At 40.9% G+C, this 25,953-nt stretch overlaps 1 protein-coding gene across 1 annotated transcript in view; it reads left to right on the top strand.

Moving 5' to 3' along the window:
- Positions 1-25,953, top strand: part of RSRC1 (arginine and serine rich coiled-coil 1) — a 168,523-nt gene that overhangs the window by 81,114 nt on the left and 61,456 nt on the right. Inside the window, exon 10 of the mRNA XM_086468617.1 lies at positions 10,520-10,571. Coding sequence (XP_086324743.1) covers positions 10,520-10,571 — 52 coding nt within the window. The remainder of the gene's footprint in view (positions 1-10,519; positions 10,572-25,953) is intronic.

The following is a 25,953-nucleotide window of genomic DNA, read 5'->3' as shown; positions in this document are numbered from 1 at the left end:
AGGTATTTCTTTCAAAAATATGTTTACAGAAAACTAATCTCTCTGAGGGGAGAAAATAAAGCAGTGATTTGAGTATAAACTCCTGGTGATTTTAATTAATCTGCGTTATCTGTTGTTGTGTGCTCCTTTATTTCTAGTCAGTCCCACTTAGCTGTAGGTGCCTTAAGAGCAGTTTATAAATTGTTAATTCAAAGATTTGTTTTCAGACCCTGATACTATTTTTATACGTACACACTACTTTTTTGTAACATAATGTACTAGAAATATAAAACGGTGATAAAAGATAAATGGAAATCCATATCTAGAAGCTAAATGTTAACAGCCTTATAATTTTTTTAAAGCAGTGGAGATCGTGGCTACCTTTGCTACCTTTCATTTTGGGTTAGCACTTACCCTGTAATGCTCAAAAGGGTTCTCTTTCTTGGTTCAACTTCAGCTCAAAGATCTGTAACCCGAATAATTTTGAAAGAGTACCTTATGAAATACAAGAATTTGTAGAATAATGACCAGATGAAGGTGTTGATGCAAAAGTGTCAATCCTGTCAAATCTTCTGTTTATCAACACATGGCAATTTTTTGTGACTGTTACTGTATTTCCATGAAAATGTGTAAATATAACGGATGATATTCCGGGCTGCTAGTAAATAAATGGGTAGATGATAATTTTTTTAGCCTTTAATATGTATCTGGATACAGTAGTATCTCTGTTTTCTCTCTTATTAAAGAAGTCATGCAGAGTTTACGGCTGTGTGGGTTTCACGTTTTCGGTAATTTTTCCTTTCTAAAAAACCTGGATTTGACAATTTTTTTAATTTTTATTTTTTAATCTTATTTACAGCTCTGTTTCTGGTGGCTAATTAATCAATTTTCTGTATGCATTTCCAGTACGAAGGCCAGTTTCCTTGCTTTTTCTCACTCATTTTCACTGAAATGAATACTTTTTGTTTTACGGTCCTTTTAAAGGAGCACTTGCTGCAGCAATATGCAGAATGGTTTGAATGCCGAATAAAAATCACTGGCATATGTTTGAGCTATACGTGGCTATTTGCCACAGCGATTGCCTTCTGCCTTTGATTTTGTTCCAGTAAGCCATTGTTACTTATTTCTCCAATTTGGGTTTGGTAATAATCTAAAGATGTCATTTTGCCTGACCACCTTGTGTACTGTGGTTCTCTGAAGATGCTGGGGAAAGCCGTGTCTCTCTCAGAAGAAAAGCCTAGTTAAGTGGAGTGTATGTAAGGATCTGTGATTAAAGTTACAAATCCAAATGCTTTAATGACCATTTATGTCCTGGATGATAGAAGGAAAAGGATTTTCCGAATCCTATGCTTCTGAGACATGGCACATGTCAAAGTGTCTCTTCTGTTTAGGGACAATATAATGTGTTTTCCCCTTTGATCTCAGTTTTGTATGAAAATTCGGTGGGATGAAAAGCATGTAGTCAAAATACTCTTTTGTATTTTAACAGAAAATTCTAACATTCCGTTAAGTTGTTGAGCAGCTTTATAGCTGTGACTTTATAGTTTTGCCAACAATTTTGTCTTTCCTCTCTGGGCTCTGAATTTTAACAGTTGGGCCATATCATTCCCTTTTGTTATCTTTCCTTCCCAATTTTGATAACTCGGCCATCTTGGAGGAGTAGGACTGAACAGGGCTGGGTGTTGGAAAAGCTTGGAAAAGTTTTCCAGACCTTTCGGTCAAGGTACAGCTGCTTTTTCCTGGCTATGGTGGGAGAGCCTTCTTCCAGAAGCAGGTACTGCTTGATTATCTCTTTAGTGCCGTGTATGTCTCCCCAGTTAAGCTGTACTTTTCAGCAGTCATATGCTTTCTGTGGCCTTTACATACATTAAAGGGCAAAAGGGCTTTTCTGCTCCTCTTCTGGTTTTTCAGACAACGATTGCCCTTTCCCTGTTAGGATGCTGAAGGTGGCTTCTGTTTTTTGTATGGAAGTGCCGAAAGCAGCTGTGTGTTTGGTGGACAGGCATCGCTTTTATCCCATGCTTCCCATGATTTCTCTCCACTTACAATTCATGCATGTCGTGCTTTGATAGTTGTATAGGTCTGACAACATTTAAAATCAAATTTTTTGTTATGCTCCGTTCTATTGCAGTGCTGTAACGGAACACTCTAGGAATTTGCATTAAACCGTAGCTAATAGGTGTTGATGGGAGGTCCAAAAAAAGTATAAAATTCTTAGGAAACGGAATACAAGCAGTTTGTTGAGCTTAAAATGCTGTCTGTTCCAGTGCAAGCTATTTATCTAATGTAAGGAAATACCGGGGATTTTGCAATATAAAAATATTTCTGCTTATTAGTATCTGTAGTTGTCTCCTGTGCTTCTTGGAGCCTGTGAACAGCCTGACAATTCCTCAGATAGACTTTTCTCCCTTTTCTTTCCCCAATTTCATCCTTTATAGTAGTAGTAGTGTCGAACTGCTGTGTCAATCTAGTATAGTTTTTGTGTGTTTCATTTTTAGCTGCTGAACACTGTCATGCAGCTAGAATATCAGCTGGGTGATAGTGAAAACAGTTTCTCATTTCTCCGTTGTGTATAATAGAAAGATAGTTCTGGGCAGGAAGCAAACTGGGAAAACTCTTACTTGTTTTAAAGTGAACAGAATCAGTACCATCTTTACTGGGCACATTCTCCCAATTTAGACATTTTCTCAGACATTCAGGTTTTTTGGAACGGGTGGATCTATATTAGGTCGGGGCGCTGGTCCTGCCGTAGCCTGTATCTGCCTGTGTTGCTGATTGATTGTATCAGAGAAGAAACACCGACTGAGACATAAATATAATTTTAACATCCAATCGTTTAAGCTGATTTATGTCTGAAAATGTTGAGGTTTAATTCAAGTAGTGTCAGATATGCTTATTATGTTTCTACGCTATTAATTCATATTATGAATTCTTCTGTGGGATTTTTTTCTGTGTTTAATGGGAAAAAAAATGTTCCTCTGTCAATTTTGAATTTGCCACTCTCGAATTCATTCTGTTTGCTCTAGCTGATGTAAGAAAAAGAGGATGATCTTTCTCAATCTCCTTTGGGTTTTGTTTTGTTTTGTTTTTTAAATATTATATGCACCTATGAGGTATTCTGTAATACAAGTAAGTTCTTTATTTTAAATTTCTTTGTAATTTTTTTTAATCACCTAGTAAGGAATAAATGACTGAAAAGGACTCCAAGCATTCCTATGCTAAACAAACATGTCACGTAATCTTTTGCAAAATTTGATCAAGCTCCATCTAAAGGATAGCTGGGGTTAGGGTTCTTTCTTGCCCTTTTCCTGTTGAGATAGATTAACTGGAATTGGGATGTATAATTTTTCAGGTGAAGGCAAGCCACTGATTTACAGAATATATGCAAATGAAATTATATATCTATCCCCTTGCTTAATTTTTGTCGTTTCTTCTTTGTCTTTTCTCATTACTTACGTACATCGAGGTCTCCTTTTAGCTGTCCACAATGACGCTAAGCTGTTTTTTCCTGAATTGTTCCTTGAGAACGCACTAAGGTAGATGAGAAGGTCCCCCCGGTGTGCATTACCCCGTAGTTATCAGCAGTACCTTTTATCCCATTCTGTGCTGCTTTATCACTTGATCTGGTTAAGCCTGTCAGTCTCCTGTACCCCTAAGGACGGCGTTTACCTGTGGATGTGATGGAATGCCATCGCTCGGCATCATTCCCAGATCCCTACTCCAGATGTGAAACCAGTCTCCGTTTTAATACAGAACAGGTAGTGGTTACTAATACCTGTGAGAAGTGGCCGTGGGTTGTTTTGTGCCCTGATTACTTCTTTTTGTTTCTTATGCAGGACTTTTTAATTAAAAAGCTTTCGGCGCTTCAACAAAAACATCAGCTTGTCTTTCCGAGCTACTGTATCAGTGTCTTTGCGGAGATTGAATAGGGGCATGAGATGTGGTTGCTTTTTTTTCAGTGAAGACACGATTTCAACAGTGTATTAACGTGATCGCTTTTCCTTTTGCTCTGAACGGAGCCTCTCCTTGACCTGTAGGAACTCCACCCCTTCGATAGGAGGGCCGTTGTCTTCAGGGGGCTTTGAGGCACCTGCTCTGGTGGGAGGTGTCCCTGCCCATGGCAGGGGGCTTGGAACTAGATGGTCTTTGACGTCCCTTCCAACCCAAACCGTTCTGTGGTTCTACGGTTCATTGCTGCGAAACAATTCTCCTCTTCATCCCGACTAACCACAACCTCATCCTACGCTTTGTTCCACTGGTCTCCAGTCTCCTATAACTTCAAGCCACCGAGCCCCAGACGTTCGACCCCAAAGTCCTCTCTGGGGCAGTTCACCATTGCTCTGCCAGCCCGATGGGCGGCTGCCTCCTGTCTTTTCCCGCCGTCTGTGCCGGTGGCTGCCTACCGCCTGCAGTCTAGAGTCCGAAACAATTCAGCGTTTGCAGGCAAGATGGCCGCATCTCCAGACAATTCCTGGATTGCAGGAAAAGTTGATTAGCTTCAATACAATTTTTTTTCTTGTCCATACAGTTCCTCTGGCTTTGAGTGAACGGCAAGCCTGAGAAGAACGTACAAACAGAACCACTTGATAAAGCCTCCAGAAGAGTCACAGCTGCAGTAACATGGGGGGATTTCTCTTCTCTTCTCAGCCTTGCCAACTTTTCTTTTTCTGGAATTCATTGCAAACAGCATTTGCTTTAGCTTTTTGACTCGCTTTGAAAGTATTCCCAGTAGTTTTGGGTAGCCGTCTCTTCAGACAACTAGGAAACTTACGTTTTGTTCTTTCTTTTCCTTGTTGCACTTTTTCTTAACCTTTTTTTTGAGCTTATCAGGCATTGGGAAAGGTTAGATAAATGTCCCCAGGAAACTGATGACAGGTGGAGTTAAAACAGGAAGATGGATTTGAGCTTTCAAAATCATATATAAGGTCACTTAATTAGTGTTTATTTGCTGAGTCCTTTGGGTATTGTTTTGACTTTGTTTTTTAAACTGGAATTTTATTGTGTACATTTGCATGGAGAGCAGTTTGAACCTGGGGAAAAGACCTCTTGCTGAGGAAATCTATTTGACACAACTACAACTCGTATTCTATTTTCAATTGCAGTGTGTGGTTATGCTAATATCACACCCCAAATCTGAGCAGGACATACTGTACCGACACAGTTATAGTGGCGTTTGGCCACGAGTTATCTTCAGGAAGAAACCTGGACACACACCTGTTCTTCAGGGGCAGGGGGACAAGTGACATTAAGACATTTCAACTGGTAGAAACGAGCTGGCTTGCAGTGTTAGGAGATCTATAGCTTCATAGCTTTCTAAGGAAGTAGAATGCCTGTAGGAAATTCTGGTTTTATCAGTAAGTGGAAAATCTTTTTAAATTATATACTTGACTATTTGTGTTGAACAAATTTGATATCCGACGTCCTCTCTGCAAGTAGAACATGGAATTATAATTTCAGGCAGCACGTGTATCTAAGACAGCTAAGGAATGTCCGTCGTGTTTGCTGTGGGCAGCGTGGCACTCATCTCTGTTGGTAGAGCTGTAGGGAGCTTAAGGACTGCTATTTTTGTCTTTATCAAATGCAAAGAGAAAACATTGGTGTAAACAAACAAACAAACAAACAAACAAAACCCCTACAGGTATTGATCACTATCACACTAAGGTTTGTTAGGCTTTTGTAAAGGTGTTATGAGAGAGAAAAGCGCTGTAGTTAAATTACACCCAACCGATGTCGTTAGTGAGGAATAGGAGGAATCGCACATGTCCGGTTTTAGCACAGCCAATAAACACCAGTGACATATTCCATACTCACAAAAATCAGGTCGGAGAGCATTGCAGCTCAAAACATCATAAGCTGCTTGAGTCCCGGGGTAACGTCATGCTCTCCAGTGCGGACAAGAGCCACACGCACTACTTGGCTGTATTCACAGTCCTTAGTTCAAACGGCAGTCTGGCCTCTGTTTTGAAACTTACTGTTTTTCAAATTGTTTCCTCAATATTCTAACGTGTATTTTCATTTTAATATTGTTTTCTCAGTCAAAAGTGTTTATCGTGCATCACAAGAAGCAGGAAGATTTAAAAAAATAAAGTCTAGTAGCTGAACTGAAGTGCCTGTTTAAAACCTGTCAGTTTGGTAAAATGTAGAAGCTGAATCTCCTTTGCAGTTGAGTATTTTGAAAGCAAAACGTGACACTGATGGAATGTCTGAAGCTGCCCATCAAGCACATCGCTTGCTCCCTGTAGCTGATAGTGGCAAGCAACTCGTGTGGGGGGTTTTTATATAATAAGTGCCAGATTTAAAGTTATGAGACCCTGTTTTTAGAGCAGTTTTATTAAAAAAATATATTTATGAAAGCAGTAGTGATGTAATGCAGTAGACATACTGCGAAGAAATAAGAAGGATAAGCCACATCTTGCTAAAAAAGCTTGCATTAAAAATTGAATACATATAATCATATTTTTACTTGAGCTATTAATAACAATTATTAATCATCTGAATATTTCTGGTTTATGCTATCCTATAGAATACCATCGTTTTCTAAGGCCTGATTCTAGTGTGTTACCAGACACTTTTTGACACAGGTAAAAGTCGTCGTTAGGGATCCTTGACACACCTCGTGTCGTTTCACGATGTGCCTGTTAGGGAATTCCTTTCCTGCTGTTACAGGTAGTGGTCACCTTCATCAGCTGGACTATAAATACTTGGTGCTATTTATCTTTTTTACACTGTTTTGAATTCTTTTCCTTCTGTGTTTTAAGACCATAAGGAAAGTATGATGGTTTATTTTGCAACTTGTGCTCGATATCACTCTGGTACCAACATTCCCTACCCCAATCATTTCACCATTTCTAAGTTTCCTGAGGGTCTTTCTGGATTCTGTAATGGTCTCCTAAATCAATACTAACCTCCGGTAGCTGGTCTTTCTCGCACAACGCTAGCGGCTTGTTCGGGGGTCTAATTGTGATTTTTCAGCTGAATTCGTCCTTGTCCATTTTCTCAAGAGCGTTGGCCTCATCCACCAGTTGGACAAACGCTTGCTGGAGCCAAGCCAGTAACCTGTATCTAAGAACACTTCAACCATTTGTTCTTTAGGGCGTATCGATTGGTGATGGAAAGGCATCTATACCAAGTTCTCCTGTGGGTACACCGATGTCCGTGAAGCAGTTGAGTATCGGTTCATGCTAGGGCTGCGGTCAGGGCAAAGGGGAAGACACCTGCAAAGCAACCGTGTGTGCCGTTTCCAATGGGATATTGCTGAGTAAAAGAAGAATTTTAGTCTAGCCTACCTTATACCGACCAGGTACCCTCACACCTACATGAGAGGAGTGGGGAAAGGTGTTTTGAGGTGTGCGGAGCATTTCAGAGCAGGGGGAGCAGTTGTGTCTATATTGGTGGAGCTTCGTGTTTAGTGCTGGGAGGTGTCGCTTGTACCGCTGCTCACTGCTTTCACTTCTCCTCTGTCTGGAGCCTGGTTTAATATTCGGGAGTTATTGCTGGTGTGGTGATGCTAGATGTTGCCACTGTGGGCTTTGAATATGCTAATAAGTGTCAGTGAAACATCTCTTTCTCCAGTCTGTAGTGCTAAACAGGCTGTTCCGTGACCAAAAAGAAGAGATCCTTTCATTTGAGAGGTCCAGGTGTTTTTGTTAAATATCTAACTGGATAACTGCTGTAAGAATAGAAAATTGTATCTAAGACTAAGTAAGAATAGAAAAGAAGAATAGAAAATTGAGCACAGCCCTATGGAGAGGGGCTTGGGTGTGTTGGTTGATGAGAAGCTCAACGTGACCCAGTAATGTGCACTCTCAGCCCAGAAAGCCGACTGTGTCCTGGGCTGCATCAAGAGCTGCGTGGCCAGCAGGTCGAATGAGGTGATTCTCCCCCGTGACTCCGCTCTCATGAGACCCCCCACCTGCAGTGCTGCGTCCAGCTCTGGGGGCCCCCAGCACAAGAAGGACATGGACCTGCTCGAGCGGGTCCAGAGGAGGCCACAAAGATGCTCAGGGGGCTGGAGCAGCTCCCCTGTGAGGACAGGCTGGGAGAGTTGGGGGTGTTCAGCCTGGAGAGGAGAAGGCTCCAGGGAGAGCTTACAGCGGCTTCCAGTGCTGAAAGGGGCTGTAGGGAAGGTGGGGAGGGACCCTTGGTCAGGGAAGGCGGTGATGGGATGAGGGGTAACGGCTTCACACTGACAGAGGGGAGAGTGAGATGAGATGTGAGGAAGAAATTCTTCCCTGTGAGGGCGGTGAGGCCCTGGCACAGGCTGCCCAGAGCAGCCGTGGCTGCCCCCTCCCTGGCAGTGCTCAAGGCCAGGCTGGATGGGGCTGGGAGCAGCCTGGTCCGGTGGGAGGTGTCCCTGCCCAGGGCAGGGGGTTGGAACTGGGTGATCTTTAGGGTCCCTTCCAACCCAAACCACTCTGTGGTTCTGTGAGCTCTTCACACAACCATTCCCACAGCATTCGAGACACACTTGACTCTTACAGAAAAAGCTGCGGTAGAAACGTGTCGGCTCGTGCTGCTGCCTCCGTCGGGCAGCCTGTGGGAGTCAGTCACAGCCTGGGAGGATGCCCGTGCCAACGGCTCGGGCTTTTGGGATCACTGTGGGCCAACAGCGCTGTGCCCTTCGTCCTGGGGGTTGTGGGTCATTGAAGTTAATCAAACACTTTGTTACAGGACTGGCAAAACGAATCTAGGAAACTGGTTTAATGCACTGTGGGCGTTACTGGGTGCCAGAACCCACCCAACGGGTGGGGTTGCACGAAGACTTGGACTGCTCATGCGAAGACATGAGCGCAGGTAGTGTTTTACACCAAACACTTTTCCTTCTCTGCTAAATTGTACTGCGATATTTTGCTGTACTGAAGTAACCCTGCTGTTTTGTTTGGGTTTTTTTTTTTCTTAAATCTAAAGTTGTCATAGGAATGGAAAAACCGCAAACCCAAGTGCGGCTTTTCTGAAACTTAGTAAGTTGGGCAAGTTTGTTCTGGATGGAAAGCAGATCTTTTTCTTCCTCTCCTTTCTGACCTCTGGTGATGTATTTGATATGCCCAAACATATTGTAATAATTAGTTCATTGCAGGAGGAAGAAATTTGAAGATATTTTTATAATAAATTTCAAGGGTTTTCTTGCTGCCACCAAGATTGGTGGTCAACTCTAATGGTAGCATCGCTGTAGTAGTTATAATAATAAATTTTGCCCAATAGTTTTGGGGTTGTGCAAACAGCTAGCAAAACTCTAAACTGAAAATATTAGACCTGTGTACAACCAAAACCTGGATCTTCGTTTCAATTTCTTTTTTCGATCTGTGGATTAATGTAACATCTTTCATATTGCATGCTAATGAAAGGAGCAGTCTGTAAGTTCTTGTAGCGGGAAATGAATTGTCCTTTGTCATCAGTTAACCTCTCTTCATAGGGGTGGACAAATACTAATGTAAAACAAAGGAGTAATAAATAAATAAAAAGAAATAAACACTTAAACAGCAGAAAGTGGGTTTTTTATGCATTAGTGGAAGGTGACCATTTTATACAGTTCATATTTCATAGTAATTCTTCGATCCTGCTGTAAAAATCTGTGTTCGAGCCCAACGCAATCTGAGATGTCTGGCTCAAAGTGATTTTGAGAAAAGCAAACTCTCTTGCCCTACAGAGCATCGTCAGTTGGGACATCGATAGCGAAGCGCTTGGCCTGGTTACCTTGGTTAATATTTGTGTGGCTAATGGGCTGAAACTGGCAGGGTGCAAACTTAGGCTGTTACCAGAAAAAATGTTCTAGTAGCAATATCTGCCCAGAAGAGTTTTCAAAGCTGAACAATGACGCCCAAAATTTCCGTCATGTTTTGTTTCCAGTGCAGAGCAAAAACCTCCCAAACTTTTCAGATGCTTACGGAAATAATCAACTTCTGAACTCCGTGACAAATGGGGTTTGTGTATAAATTTAACTGTGAAAACGTTTGAGTGGCTTCAAAATTAGAGGGATGGCAAGCACATTGGACACAGTAAAACATCACTTGGAATAATTAGCATAGTGGGTACACAGCCAACAATATGTTCCTCAACCCAACAGATGTGAAGAAATACCTTAAGGAGAGGGAAAAAAATCAAAACAGATAACAGAAGTAGTGTGAAAAACTCGCCATAGTAATCATATTAAAACTAGATTTTGGGCATGCTTCTGTAGCCATGTATTTTTGTGTAATGGGGTCAGCAAGGAGCTGGGGAGGATTTGCTGTTGGAGGACTGAGAAGGGAGCTGGGGGTGGGCTTCAGCCTGGCCGTGGGTGCTCAGTTGTGGGTCAGGGTGCCAGAGCGCTACGTCAGCGGGACGCTTTTTCTGTCAACTCTGAAGATTTACCTGGTGCGATAGCTGAGGCGTGAGAGCGCTCGTGTCAGTCTGGACGTGTCTTTGGGTGGTGCGTAGCAGCGAGTCCCTCGCAGGGGTGGGAGCTCCCCGGTGGCGGTGGCAGCACCGCGGTCGGTATCGCGTGACCTTGCGTGTCGAGTGCGCAAACAGTGATGAAGGTTTGTGAATCCTCTCTTTTCAGACTCCCGCCGAACAGGCCAAAGCTAGATTGCAGCTGGTTCTTGAGGCAGCTGGTAAGTGTCGCTGTTACAAGTAAAATTCTGTTCTTCAGAAATGTATTTAACTTTTGTAATATCAGATAGTAATTTTATCCTTTTCTGTTTGGCAAATGCTAAATCCCTTTCTCCATAGCTCACTTCAATTTCTGGTTCGGATGAAACTGGTGTGCATCATCCTTGGCACTTAGTAAATCCCTTTAAGGAGATAAAAATAAGTAATTTTTGTTTGCTGTTGTTGCTCAGACTTCATGTGTTCATCCTCTTGCTGCTGCTACTGAGGCTTTAGTCTGTGCTCTCAAAAATTGGGTTTTGTTTCTTCATTTTTTAGCACTGAACTGAATTAATGCGTGTATATATTTATATTTATTTATTTGAAGTGGTAGCCGACATATGTAGGAAGCTCTCCATAAGGCTCAGGTCAAGAGTCTGTTCTACATATTAGTTCTCTACAGAGGGAAACGTTCCTGTTTAGTCTAGCACTAGTAAGAAGGAAGGCAAGATGCATATCTTGGTAACTGCTTTTAATTTTGCTTTGATCAACTACATTTAATTTAAATAAAAATTGGAGAAATCCTGTGGTTCAATGGGAAGGTCTAATGCTAAAGAAATTGATGTCCTATTGCACCAGAGCTGAGAAGATCATTCCTTTTATACTGCTTTTTTTGCAAATGTTGTATCAAAGTCCACATTAAAGCTCAGAGACACGGTTGTCCCCAGATGGATAGGAGTTCCGCTTCCTTGGTTTATTTTCACTCATCCAGTAGTGGTCAGTACACAGCCTTGACTTGCACTTCTCAGGTTTTCCCCTGTGGAAGTTGCTGTGGATTTGGCCTGTGGCGTAACTTAGACCGAGGTCCATTTTGCTCCTTGCCATTGTGGTAATTTATAATAAATTTATAAGTGAATAACGATCCTTTTATGTAACAGTATTGGATGTTCTTTAGGTACTTGCATTTGTCTTCAGGTTATTAAAACAATGATTTAATGCTCTAAAGTGGTCGTCTGTTTTGACGTTTGTAATCCTAATTAATTTCTGTATCTTAGTTTAATTTTCCCATTAAAACTTTGTCAGTTTGTCATGCAAAAGGAAAGCTTTCAGTATTTCCTATGCATTCTAATACATACGTATTTGTCTTTAGTTCAGCTTTCGTCTCTCATATATGCATTTCTAACTTATAAACAGCAGTTTCCCAGAAATACCATTTTTTATTTATTCCCCTTATGGAAAACTTCTGTTTCAAGGAACACCCATCTTTTTACATTGCTGATATTTTGGTTTTTTAAATGCCTCTAGCCTTTTGTATTGTGTGCCTTCAAATGCATTCATTGTTCTCCGTAACTTTTAATAAATCTTTGAGGCATATAATTATAAAATGAATGTGACAGCACTGACCTAAACTGCGCAATTTGTGTATACTACTCACATCTATCACACCTCGTTTTTTAATTTAACACATGGGAAATGTAGACAAGATACCTGTGGGTTCTATATCATCAAGACCAAAATTTCCAAAAACATATAGAAGGTCTATGACATTATTAAATTTAAATATTCACAACTGCAGTCTGAAACTTAGACGGAAGCTGCAAGCTGTTCATAAATAACTGAAAAGAGTTAATCTGTTTGTTTCTCTTACTGTACAAAACACAGAAGGAATTTCTTTCCTGGCTTTATTTAAAACTTTAAATCTCAGGCATTTATGAGATCATCCCCCCACCTTCTTCCCCTCAGTCAATTAAGTTGAATTTTTATTAAATCGGTGTGTGAGGAGTGTTGGAAATGTTAATAATGTTGCTTCAGTATCTTTTTCTGTGTTTACTCATTGCAAAAATCAGCACTTTTTTCACCTTGAACTTTAAAAAAATAAAAAGAAATCTATGTTAGACCGTTACTGGGCAGCTTTTCAGGTTGTTCACAATTAACAGGTTGTTGTAGCATGGTGCTGTATGATTTAGTTGAATAGAATGTAAATTTAAATCTGTACTTTAGTAAAGACGAACAAGGCTGCTGTGGCATACGTAGTGCTTGATACAGGATCCAGCCCAAACCTGTGACTTAACTTGTAGAGTATCTGCCCGTACACGTCATGGCATTGCTCCGGTCCCACCAAGTGAGGAAGAAGGCTGTGCTTTATTCAGGTTGTATTATCTACAGTGTAATAGTTGTTAATGGCCCTGTACTGCTCTAGGGTTCGGACAGCCAAAACAGCCTTACCTTCTGCGAGGGCTCAAAATGGCCAACAAGTGTCGGAGAGGCGTTGGGGAGGGTCCCTTCGTTGTTCATCTCTATTGCCATGCTCTTGTGTTGGCATTTCCAGTCCCCTTCCCCGGCCGGTTCCATGCCGTTAATAGCCCATCTCCCACAATAACCTAACATTTTCTTACATCCTTTGTATTTGAATATATTTGCTCATTTCCTTCTGAAGATTTCCATATCTTACTATACCTTGAAAGAATTAACCTCGAGAAAACTAACTTTTCTTACTTGGCAATTTTTTTGCTTCTTAATATCCTATAAATGCCTTTGGATAAGCGTAAGACGAAGACAGGCAATGGTACCTGACTGTGGAAGGGGACACCCGTTAATGTGCGTGAGCCGAAGCTGGTTTGTCTATAAAATACCGGCGGTTTTGGTAAGACCAGTCTGACTTTAAATTCAAGCTTTTGGATTTTGAAGTTTGCGTACAGCCTTTCCCAGCAGTACATTTATCTGCTACTCGAGTTTATAGTCTGCTTTTCGCTGTATATTTTAAGTTCAATTTCTTTCTTTTACTATCTAAATTGCCCTTTTGTTTAGCCCCATCAAATGGTCTGAATTCCGATGTATCCTTTGTCAGTGCTGCTGCTGTAGATTAAAGCCTTGTATTGAAAAAGGGAAGAGAGGCTGGAGGTAAGTTTGTTGTGCACGCATGGAAAAATGGGATGGATGTGCTCTTGGGCGTTCGTTGTGAGAAAAGAAGTTGCCTGGAAGTAGTGATATGGCTTTGCAACAACTCCCTGCCGGACTGGAGAAGGTAATTTTTATCGCGTTTGTCTGTGCTGGGAGTGGTGTTAGGATGTGGCTTTAATGACTTCTGTTGACTGATTAACCGTAGGCAAGGAGTGGTGGCAGGTTAACTGGCACTCTGCTGGGAGTCCTGCCCCATCTGCGCTCCAGCCCCTGTGTGGACATGAAGTCATGCTGCCTGAGCTTCCCTGGGAGCAGTTCTTTATCGTTGATAACTGTTTCGTTTGAAATGTCTCTCAGTACTCGGAACATCTATAGAATTGAGGGAAAACCATTTGATGACAGGGCTTAAGTTCAGGTGCTTTCTTCAAATTGGGCACAGGAACAAATACGTACTTGTCTGCAATATACCCACGTGTGTTTTAAGAGAAGGCATTTGGGCTGTGGCTTTGTCAGGGTGCAGAACGTCTGAGGATATTTTGTTCAAATTCAAAAGCGGGAATTCACAGCCTTTCTCCCAGCATAGGAAATGTCAGCGTGAAAGCTGGTTGCGCTCTGTTCACGTGTGTTAGGCTAGTAAAACCGCTAACCCTGCCTTCACGCCAAGTGCCGCCGACAGCGGCGTTAGCTACAGACAAGAGGCACGTTATAAGGGGGGTGATTGCCAAAAGAATTCAGGTACAAAAGGGTTTAGATAACCCTAGTTTTGCTTTATTCTTCTTCTGGTGTTTCAGTGAAATATTTACATGTTAGGGTTGTCTTCTCAAGCTGAAGATGTTTGTGTGGTTTGGTTTTTTTTTTTTGTTTTATTTTGTTGGGTTTTTTTTTGCTTCACATCAACCTATTGACATGGAAATTATGTGGCTTTATCCCTGTGGCTTTTTAAAGTGAAAGTGGTGTACTGACATACACAAATAGGTTATGGATTTACAGAATATAGATTTGAAAGTGCTTTCAGAATGTCAGCTTTTCCAAGTCCCATTCTAGTACAATGGCCATAGTTTGCAAAAGTTAGTTATACATTATTTTATTCCCTTTGCTCTTCACTGCTTTCTTCATCGCCGGAGACGCTTGATTTTAGGGAAGGCAGGTCCAATGGCCAACTGATCAGCCTCAGCAGGATTTGCTGATATTTAGTATCTTGGGAAAATCTGCTTTTAGAGTCTAACTAGGATATTAATTTAGGAAATAACAACTGATTTCTCTGGAAGACAAAAGATAGCAAATGGTAAAGCAGACTCTTTTTAATTGGATTTTTTTTGTTTGGTTGGGTGTTTTTGCTGGTGCATTTTGAGGATGGGAGTTGTGACTTCTGGTCTCATTGTGGGAGAGCTGGTAAAATAAAAAATAGTCACCTGTATTTGTGAGGGGAGAAGGGGAAGATGGCCATTGATATTCAGGTAATATAGTGCTGTCAACAAGTTTTGTTTCCCTGTCCTCCGTTCGTGCTGACTTTGCTATGCACTTTGTTAATTTTTTTTCTTTGTTGGTGTAGATTAATGTCAGTATCTTTGTTCTCGTTAAGCAGGGCAACGCTGGATGATTCTGAAGCACTCCAATTTGATTTTTAAGGCAACTGAGTTTTGATTTATAAAAGCTGTTGTTCAGCAGAAGCTGTTGGTCTCAGCTATAAATTTGTGTTCGCACGACTTTATTTACTTACCTTCCGTAATATTGAGAGGCAAGAAAGCCTTTTTAGCATCCTGTGACAATATCACAGCAACTTGCCATGTTTGAGCAGATGTTAAGCAGGCAATAGTTGAATGTTAATTTTGAGAGGGTGGGATGTTTAAGCCTATCTGAAGTATGTTGCATGTGGGCCTTCCAGACTTAGCTACAATGCTTTGTCTCTTGGGAGAATTTTAAAGCTAAACCTCTTTCTTTTTGTCACTCTATATGGACTCTCTCAAGTCAGTATAAAGCAGATCATCCCTAGGCTAAAGCTCTTCAGCTTTTGTTATTGGGCTCTGTAGACCTGTAATTAGGCCTCCTGGCAGGCCTTGCAGGCCAGTTAATGGTCATATGGAGTTTCTATGAGGCAGACTGGCTTTGTATAAATCCTTCGTAGGGATACGTTTATGGGTCACTTCCTACCAGGACCGGGCTTTGTGCCGCTGCCCCACGGGCTGACGGGGAGCAGGTTCCCTTGACCATCGACAGCTCAGTTTGCGGCGCACAATCTACCCGGCTAATCCCCAGTGTAAACAGAGGATTTAGCTGAGCTTCTGTCACTTACAGTTGCCAAACCACTTGGGTGTCTGTGATTTCTTTCCCAGACTTCATTACCGAGAGACGGAGAAGCACGGAAGATTTGGGCTGGGGTTTTGTGTTAAACGTTTGCTTTCTCGTATCGCTAGTTTTAAGGAAAAAGTTTGCCCCGTGTTGAATCCTGCTTTGCTAAAACCCATAAGCTTGACAGAAAACCTCAAAGCTTTAAAGGCAGTGAATTTGTGCCGTCAGTTGTGGTATGGCGCCCGTGTTTTCTGCTAAAGATTAAACTATGGATGAATATTCCAAAATGTAAATGATATGATAAATGAAATTGTATGAAAAACTGATATGAAATTACGTGTGGACGCTTCAAACTATCGATATTGCCGCCGTTACCAAAGTAGTCTGAAAGTTTTTCTATGGTGATAAGCAGAAATTTCTTACTCTCCATATAAAGACGATGACAAAAGGCAATTGATCTGGATTTTCAAAGGTCTAGAGTTGAAATAAGTGACTGATCTATTTTTGGAATCTGCATTTCAATCTATCGCTGAAAGAGCATTCAAGAATAGAGCATTTTTGTGCAAAGAATCCTTGACAGAGTTTATTTAAAGGAAACTTCAGGACCGAGACACTAATATGACATTAGCAATATGCGGTAAAAATTGATGAATACAAATCATAAGCATTTAACATTTATCAGATCTGTTTGGCAGCAATTCTGGGTATTGGATATTTAACTCATTATCTTTGAATTATACTATCAGATTGCTCCCTTTATTTTGTGCCACGGATCTTTATTACATTTTACATATTCCTTAAAGAGAAAATCATTGAACAGAAGAAGTACTTTGGCCTTAGCTGTTGTAAAAATGCAAGTGTTTTATTTCATTTTTTTTTTTTAAATCTACCCATTATAACACATGCTATTGGGGAGAAAAATCCTTGTTTGCACTCGGTGCCTGATAAATAAATAGTCAAATATTCGCTACTTTCTGGTATCAAAATGGCTCATAACAGATGTGGCTGAAAGGACCACATACGTAGACTGTATGATTTTAGTCTGGTGGAACTAATAGGATCACTTGCTACTTCATAGATTCTTGCTTTTCTTTTGCTTTAATAAAAACTGTTTAGTTAAATAGGATGGCCTCTGTTTTGCTCCATTCTAGCTATGCAAAGTAGCAAGGCAGGCAGGTGGCAACAAGTATGAAAAATTTCCTTTTATTGGTGCTTAGTGTAAAATGCCAAATTTATAAAATGTTTATGGATTTCTCATTTTGATTACTGTTTTCTTACTTTGGATTTTGCTGTTTGTGTCCGTTCCACTTAAAACTTGATGGCCTTAGTTTCAATTTCTAGTTATGCAAACAGTTTTAGAAAGATGGATAACATGTGTTGGTATATATGCACAAAGGATGAAATAATACATAAAATGATCTACCTCTTTCATGGAAATTTAAAAATTGCTTTTAAAATAATGCTTTCCATGGAAATTGTAAGAATTTGGGCTTAGAACAAGCTTAAAAGTTGCTGAATATTGAAAAAGAGGTTAATATAGTTACTATCTGGGTACGCTTAGTTTGTTTCTGTATAAAATTCTTATTTCTGTCAATTTCAAACAGTTGAGTACTGTCTGTTGACACTTTGGGTAATTGAGTTTTACTTCTATTTGTATAAAAATCTCAATTCTGTGAGCAAAGGTGTCTTACTGAATTCCTTTTCTCTATATGACAAACATGGATGTAGGCGCTAGAAGTGTTTTTTAAAGGTGTTTTGCGCAGCGTGTCGTGAACCCCAAGCTAAGGAGGATTTGAAGGGATACGAATCTGTTCCTAACGAACGCACCACCAAACAAGCCAGACCTGGGTAGGTGTCTGTGGGCACAGGCAAGTGCGGTGTCTGAGCACCCCTCCTGAAAACGCAGCTCCCGGCGGTTGGTGGCGATGCTGCAGGACATCCTCCTGGGACCCCCCTGCGCCGGGGAAGCCCAGGGACTGGGACAAAGGATTGAAGAGCTGCATCAAGCCGCTGAATCTTTTCAATAGCTTGTCCCCATCCCATCGCAGGCAGCTCGGTCACTTTGGCTGCTTCCAGCAAGCGTTTGTAGCTGACAGCCTCCTGCTCCCCTCCTCGGAGAGGGCCGGCGGGCACAGGATCAGGACCTTGGGTTTTGTTATACTGCAGGCTACAAAAGGGCGTGTTGTAATTGTTGAAGATTAAATTTGTATCATGCCCTTGTACTGAGGGCAAGCTGCTAAAACATTAAAAACGAACAAACAAACAAGAAGTGTCTTGGAAGTTTTAGGTTGGACTTCCTGAAGCTCACCTTGCCAGGCTGTCCAAAGGAGGACAGACATTTTTTGACGTTTTAAGAAATAAATCTGAGGAGACGCTGTCATTCCCATTGCTGTTGTGGTTTCAGCTACAAGTATTAATTGCTTGTAGCCCCAAGAAATTGCCATTTATGGTTCCTCTTCCTTAATGCCTTTGGTGTTTCAATACTCGTTCTGTGTTATCTCCTCGCTTGCTGGCTGAGGTTTGGTCAGGAGTGGGAGGTTTTGCTGTTTTGCCTCTCTGTGTTCCTCAAGCGATACAGAAAACTTGAGAGGGAATGAAGAGGAAGGTGGGTGGAGGGAAAGGTGAGACAATTGTTCTGAAAACGTAAATGTGAGGCATAGCTATCGCAATGCATGCTCAGTGATAGGTATTTTTGAAATCCTAAGATATTTATTTGCACACGTTAGACGGCGTTAAGGATTGCCTGGTACAGGGATGGGCAACCACAGGCACAGGCGTAGTGTTTGGCACTGATCAAGATTTGGGCTGGCAGTAGCGACTAGCGGTTTGGTTAATTGTGGTTTGTACTAACCAGAGAGGTTATTTGTCATTGGTTAATGCAGGAAATAGATAAATGCACGGAACAGTCGTGTCCTGCATTTGTGAACTGCAGAAATAAGAATGCAAAGAGGTGTATTCCTCCCATCTGCAGCCTAATTGATGTGCAAACATACATAGTGATCCTTTCATGCATACCAATTAGGATGCAAAGAGATAATGAGCAAGTTTCTTGGACTGCTAATTTTATGACTGCTCTTGAATGACTGCGGAACAACAGAGTATTGCTTCTATCCGGCTGTGTCTGACCTGGGTGATGTTTTCTCTGAAAGAGGGACTGAACACGCTGTTTATTGGTACCCAAAGCACCAAATTTGAATTATGTTCGTCAGCCTTATTTTGTCTGTCTTTCAAAACACTTAGAGCCAACTACTAGAGGCTTTGGTAGAAGCCCCACTTCTCTCAGATCATCATTGGAGATAAACAGAACCACACGTGTGGGTTTCATTACCTGTTTTCCTTCCATTAACCCCAAAAGTAAAACTCAAATCCTTCAGAAGTACTTCTCTGCCAGAAGATCAAGCAGAAACTTCAGGAAGAACTTAACCCAGGAAGTTCATAGGGCATTTTATTCTTTTACAGTGAATATGAGTTTTCAACAATTGTGTCTACAGTGAAGTATTTCTCTGGTTTTTGAGTTCCTAAAACTATGGATACCATGGAATTCCTTTGGACATGGTTCAACAAAAAATGTGTTATGATCGTGTTGTTATAGTCACAAATTACTGCTTGGAAGTGTTTGTTAACACCATCTTAAATCCAGCCTGTCACAGGCAGACAAGAACCTTGATTTCTGCTTCATCCAGATTTTGGAGAGGGCATCATGTGCCTAAGGCAATCCAAAAGTCTTCTGAGTATCTTTTTATTCTCTTCCTTCTACGGGATCACTATAAATAAAACTGCAGTTTCATCCACTAAAATGAATCCAGAAATTCTGCATCTTTTCCCAAGAATTTTGTATGCTCATTACTATGTTTACATACCTGAATTTCCAATTCACAGGCTTTTCTAGCCAGCCTCATCCTAGGTTTTTTAAGCTTTGTACCAGCAAGAGCACAACAGATACAGGGGTTCCTTAGTAAAGAAAATGTTCTTGATTTTTTTTTTCCTTATATTCCAGGAATAGACATGAAGAGAAAATTTAATTTTCAAAAATATGATTTTCATAATATATAGACTAATGAAAGACTGCAGTTTGAAAAAATTCACGAATGGTCCCAGTCTCTGTAGGCTTTATGGTTATTTCTTAACATATCATTTGATGTCTGAAGAATTCCTAGAAGAGATCTTGCTGTAAGAAGAGGAAGGGTGGTGGTTCCTTCAGGGAAAATGGGGATTTGGTCTGTAGCGAGTCTGCACCAGTCTGTGAAGTTTGGAATATTGTTCCCTGCCTCAGTTCTTTCGACGGTCAGTAAACCGGAATGACACTTGTCAGATGTCTGTCAAGTCAGCCAAGTAGGCTGTGCAGCCCGATTCCTCTCTGCTGCCATCTGACGTACTGAATGCTCTGTCTTGAGTTGCGGAGTAAAAGGTTGTGTAGCTTTCCATAGCTCCAGAAAAGGGTCATCTTTTCTGGACTTCAGGGCTCTCAGTGAGCTCATCTTTTCCATAAGGATCTGAACATATATTCTTCCATCTCTAATCCTGCCCCCACACTCCATACAGATTAGTCCGCAACTCTTAAACGCTCAGTTTCTTTGGTTTTCGTCTGCTCAGCTCCGCTCAGACAGTATCACTGGGGCAGATGCACATCCTCAGTTTAGAGTGATTTCTCAAAAGTTTTCGTAGTATATCCTTCTGCTGGAGGTACATATTTGAAGACAGAAGATTTTATCTTGTTCCTGAAAACTAGCTAATTTAGGAAACTCATCTAAAGGAGTTAGTGAACCCAGTTCCTAGGTCAGCTGCTGATTCCTGCTCAGCAGATTTGTGTCAAACACCATTTAGTTGACAACAGTGGCAGAAAGAGCACTTTCAAACAAATTCTGAGCAATACAAAATTAAATGATTAAAAAAAAAATCAAGAAAATGAATATTGGAATAAGTTTATGGTAGCTAATTTTTCTGTTTTGTGTTTTATAAGAATTGCAGGTATTTTAAGACTGGGTTTCAGAAAGATGCAGAAAGTATTTGAACTCACCTGGACGGTCTGCACCAATGAGCTTCACAGCCAGGCGCAAGTGCTTATACAGCTGGGTGTTAAATACATTTCTTCATACGTTACTTGCTTCTAATTTGTTGGCAAGGCTACATAATCTCGTAAAAAAAAAAAAAAAAACAAAACACCCAACTTTCTGCATGCAAAGTGACAACTATATAAAAAAGAATCATTACTCCTAGTAATTACTTTTTTAACATATTAATGGTCTTGTCCTTACAGAGTCTGTGATTTTGAAGTGCAGCTGGTTTGTGTCATTGGTGAGCAAAGTAAACACCTGATTAATCAATAATTGCTTCAATAATTAATTCAACTTCATTTTCATGATTGCTGAAAAAATACAGAATTTTAATTAAACAAATTTGGGTGGAGAATAAAACATGTTTGAAACAAAATAAATCATTTTTGTGATTTATAATACCATTGTATTGGTGTCTACAAGCCATCCACTTCATGGAGCTCTTTTAGATTCTTACAAGAGATTTAAAAAAAAGAAGCTTTGAGCCATTTTTGTAGAATGTATAGTTTTGTCTTGTTTAAGAAGCCAATGAGTAGGTGCTAATGTCGGGAAACCATCATGTAAAACAGAGCCTGTAAGTAGACTTTACAGTAACTTTATTAGTTAATGAACATTCACTGCCTTTAGAAATAATTCTGAAGCTTTTAGGATATCTATTTTTTTTTGTTAGATTTTTGTCTAAGGCCTTTTTTTTTTTTTTTGCTGCCGAGAAACAGAAGTATCTCAGGCTTACATTCTAACTAATGGGTTTTCAGTAATATTGTAGCATATGGTATACATGATTTTGATGCAAATATGTGTGCTAATTATGTGCAGATGAATCTTTCAGTCCTGCTATTGATCTTAAGTCAAAGACAATTTTTCAGTTAGCTTAGGTTTTATATCAATTCATATTTAGCAACTTTGCCCGGTAATTTAATTATACACTGTTTTGGCTGCAGAAACCATATGTGGTTGTGTGGCTAGTTTCTGTTTAAGCATGCCTTTGGGGAAATGTTCTGTCTTAATATTGATAGCAAAATATTTATTTCTCATATTTTACCCGATCTGTCGCGCCGCCTTCTCTTGTATAGGTGCCTGCTTTGGTCTGTGGTCGTGAAAGCGTGAGGCAGAACGTGTGCCCCGAAGCTGTGTTGTGGCAGTACACCCTCCAAACCTCTGGATGTCTACTACCCTTCCGATTAGATTTTCGGCAAACGAAACTGGAGAGCGTTTGGCTGGGTTTTGTAGCGTGAATGCCCAGAAAAGGGCTTTAAAGCGCTCGATCTGCTCAGCAGCCCTGGCTCGGGCTGGTGGGCACGGATGGCGTGTTTAAATGTTTAGGGCCTCTCCGTCTCGTTTCCAGGTGTGAAGCGTGCCAGAATCTCTCGCTCCGCTTGCTGAAGGGAGAAATAAGTGGAAAAGAGATAAAACGTCCTTGCTCCTTCTCACTGTCATGACGGTGCAAGTTTTCGAGTGTGGAGGTAATTATAGGAGGCCTTGCTCATGCTCCAGCTGGTAGGCGTTTCCAAGGCACCTATCATTTAACAGATAAATACTCCCTGTCTGTCAACAGAGTTTAGATCCCAGTGCCCTTTTGAGGTAGAGCAGCAGATTCGGGGAGTTTCAGTGACTTACCAGCAGTCACGGGTGGTCTGTGTCAGAGCAGGAACAAAGCCCGTGTCCCAGAACTTGGTCTCATGTGTGACCCACGTCATCCTCACTCCCTCCCGATCTCCAGGCTGAGATTAGCAGTTGTAATTAGGGCTCTATCTGCTGTTACTTTTCAACTGGGAAAGAACTTGAGGGGTGTCCAGAAATACACGTTGTTACGTGTGAAGCAAAGGTGCCTAAACTGCAGATACAGAATTAACTGTCGTTATTGTGTTTAACTCACAGAGAAAGGCAGACTTTTACTCAAAGATGAATATTTCTGTTTCTGTCATTGCTCCTGCACAAAATGCAGTTCAAGAGCCAGATATTGATGGAGTTAGTGTTGATGCTGTACAGCGCAGCCCGTTCTGTCGTGGAGCAGGACGGCATCTCCACTGAGAGATGGCCTTCTGGTTGTTGGAGTTTGCATCTCGCCGTACTGGTCATTGGAGGAAATCCTCCTCTCCTACCACCCCTAGGTGCTGCAGGGTAGAGTTAGGAGCGGCGCTGGAAAGCCTCTGTGCTTGCAAGGGTCTGCACGCTGGGGTTCAAACTGGGAGACAAGCGCAGCCCTAAGGGTCTGGGGACTAGCCTGAGCTGGGGGGGTCGGTCGTGCGACAGCTGGGGACCGCGAGGCCGCTGGAGCAGCAAGGTGGCTCGCCCGGGTGGTGTTCGGCAGGAGGAGCAAGGTGAGATCTCCTCATCACGTGGGTGGCTGAAGCTGGTGGACAGCGGGCAGTTCCACCCGAGCACGGTGTCCGCCATGAGGTTGGTGACGGCTCCTCCTGGCTACAGCCCCGGTGCTCACTAACAGACTTCAAAAAACTTCTTTTGTCCTTCTGCACGGTAACAAAGAATTATTCCTGAATGCCAGTGGTGGGCAGACATACAGGCTGGGTTTAAAAACCTTAAAGTCTGGAAAATACAGCAGGAATTCGTGAATCTTGGTCCACAGGCCTTTTTTCCTCTTAGTTCCCTGTCAATTCGGCTACACTCGCTTGCCTACTTGTTGAAGGCGTTACCTTGCATCATTTCCTTGAAGTGTTTCACAGCAAGGGGAAATCCAACCCTGCTGGTTCTGTGCTTTTCACATTCGCCCTTTCAGGAGAACCTGAAACAGAAGCATGTTGCTCTGAATTCAGAAGTATGGTCATCCAGCACCTGAAGACATTGATTTGAGCCTACATAATCTTCTTGTAAATCATATATATTAATTTTTTCACTTGAACCAAGAGTAGTATGTAATGTGGGTAATAAAATTCTTGGTTTACAGTTATTGGAAGAATATTTATCACAACTTTATTAAACATGGAGAACTAAGTATGGCATTTTCTTCAAGTGGTCTCGTTTGCTCATGTTTTCTTTGTTGACCCAAATGAATGAAATTAGAACAAACAATCTCAGAGTCATTTGTAATCAAGAGCTGATTAATGGAGTTTGGTTTCGTAGCCATTATTCATTCAAGAACACCTGATATCTTTCCCATAAACAAATTGTGTTTGTCCAAATTAAGAAATTAAATGAAGCATTTGATGAGTTTATGATTGACCCTTCTAACTCTGAGCCCATTAGTCAATGTCGTTATCATACAAAACTGTTTGACTAATGTGCTGTCTGAAGAAGCATGTGGATTTATTATGATTTCTGATTAATGCATGCTGCAAGCCAAACGACGAGTTTGTAATAATTTTTTGATTTTCATTTTAGCAGTCGCTGAAGATTTTCATCTGTGATGAAATGCATTCGTGTCCCATTAGATTTAGAGATGATTATGAGGTGTCGACTGAATAAATCTTTAAATATAGTAGTGTGTGTTTTGCAGAGACTTTTTGGTTTTCCCCAGTGGTGCAGATGGGTTAGGCTTCTTATAAGGATGACCGCCTGTCATTTGAGAGGAACTTTTGTGTCACTTCAGAGAAATTCTCATACCTAAGAGACCACCAGTAAGAGTTTCTATGAAAATAGGCATTACTGGTTTTCTTTTGTATTGTTCATACTGCTTTGTTTTATGAAATTTTAATAAATGTATTTAAAAAATGGGGGGTGTGTTTGGTTACTTTAGTTATTTTTACAGGATTTTATATGACAATATTTTGTGCCTACAAGAATGCTCTTGAAAAGCAGTTAAGATAAATCTCTGTAATATTAAGATGGCTTTATCTTTTAAAATGCTATAAATATGGTTATTTTGAGAGGTTTTTTTAATCCCTAAAACGTTGGGGTTGTTTTAATTTTACTCTTTAAAGTGTAATTAATATGGGCTCTGTACAAAAGGGTAGATTAAGTATTCCCTTCATTTCTTGGAAAACAGATATCTTCAGCGGCCTGTGCTTTCCCAGTATGTTCAGAAACTGCTGGTTTTGAAAATGTGACATTAGGGAAATGCAGTCTTTGGAGAGAAAATTGTTTTCTGTTCTCACCAAGACAATTTATGGTTTTTCTGAGATGTAAAAAGCATAGCTGTTGTATGTCTGCTTTAAATGATGGTGGTCTTTCTGGATTATTTGGGTATTGGCGGTGCAACCAGGAACTTTCTCTGGTGTTTCGCTCCTCTGTTTCCAGGCCACGGTTCTATATTGCTTCATTTTGGGGCTGGGGGAGGGAAGTCTTGCTCTTCACAGTTCAGAGCTAACACTGCTTGCATCCACTGCACGCTGCTACCTGTAGATATCAGAACTCTTTAATGTTTTAAATTTTAAATGGAAAAGCATGCAAATGGACTTGGAGGGAAATATAAAAATGTGTCAGAGGTGTGGAGAAAAGAAAAAATTGGGCATAAAGGTTGTTTTTGCAGAAGAAATAGTATGTCTCTTTCTTTAGACAAGTGGACTTGCTTCCATACGTGCCAAATCAGGCAGTAATATGCCTAAGGATACCAGACTGATAATAGGAGGCAGAATGAGAAAGAACTTAGAGCAGGCTGGGAGGGTTGCTGTGTTTTGTCTGTGGTGGGATGTTGCCCTCTAACAACATCCTAGTGAACTCATTCAAAAGAATTGCTTCAAAGACTGAACACAGCTCCAGTCTTGCAGCTCCTTCAAGTAGTATGTTATATGTATCTGTAATTTTATCTAAAGACAAATGAGTTTTTTCCCTTTGAAAAAAGGACCCCCTAGCTGGAAGCCTCATGATCTGCTCTGAGCGCTTCGCATAATAACAATTGAAGAGTGCATTCGGAGGGTTTATTCAAAAAACTCTCCCAAATATCTGATGAATAAACTTACACTGACTGCCTAAAGCTATATTTGCCTGTAGCATTTAAAACTCCTAATTCCTTGTCTGGTGTTTAGCTGTGTAGGGAGACCTGAAAAAGCACCAGCAATCGTCTTTTGATCCTAAACCAAAGAGTGTGAAAGGGAGAGAGCTGTGAGTTAAAACATCACCTTGGATGCTTTTTAAGAACTGTTAAATAATAAAATGTTAGAGACAATTTATTATTTAGCTGAACAGTGGATTGGCAGATAGGAGCCGTACATGTATGTATACAGACACGCAGATACATATGTATTTCTCTAGCCGCCTTCTTTTAAAA

This window comes from Leptosomus discolor, chromosome 7 (genome assembly GCF_034619465.1).
Source record: "Leptosomus discolor isolate bLepDis1 chromosome 7, bLepDis1.hap2, whole genome shotgun sequence".
In the NCBI taxonomy this organism is placed as follows: domain Eukaryota; kingdom Metazoa; phylum Chordata; class Aves; order Leptosomiformes; family Leptosomidae; genus Leptosomus; species Leptosomus discolor.
The sequence above is the reverse complement of the archived record's forward strand: the minus strand, read 5'-3'. Positions and strand labels throughout refer to the sequence as shown.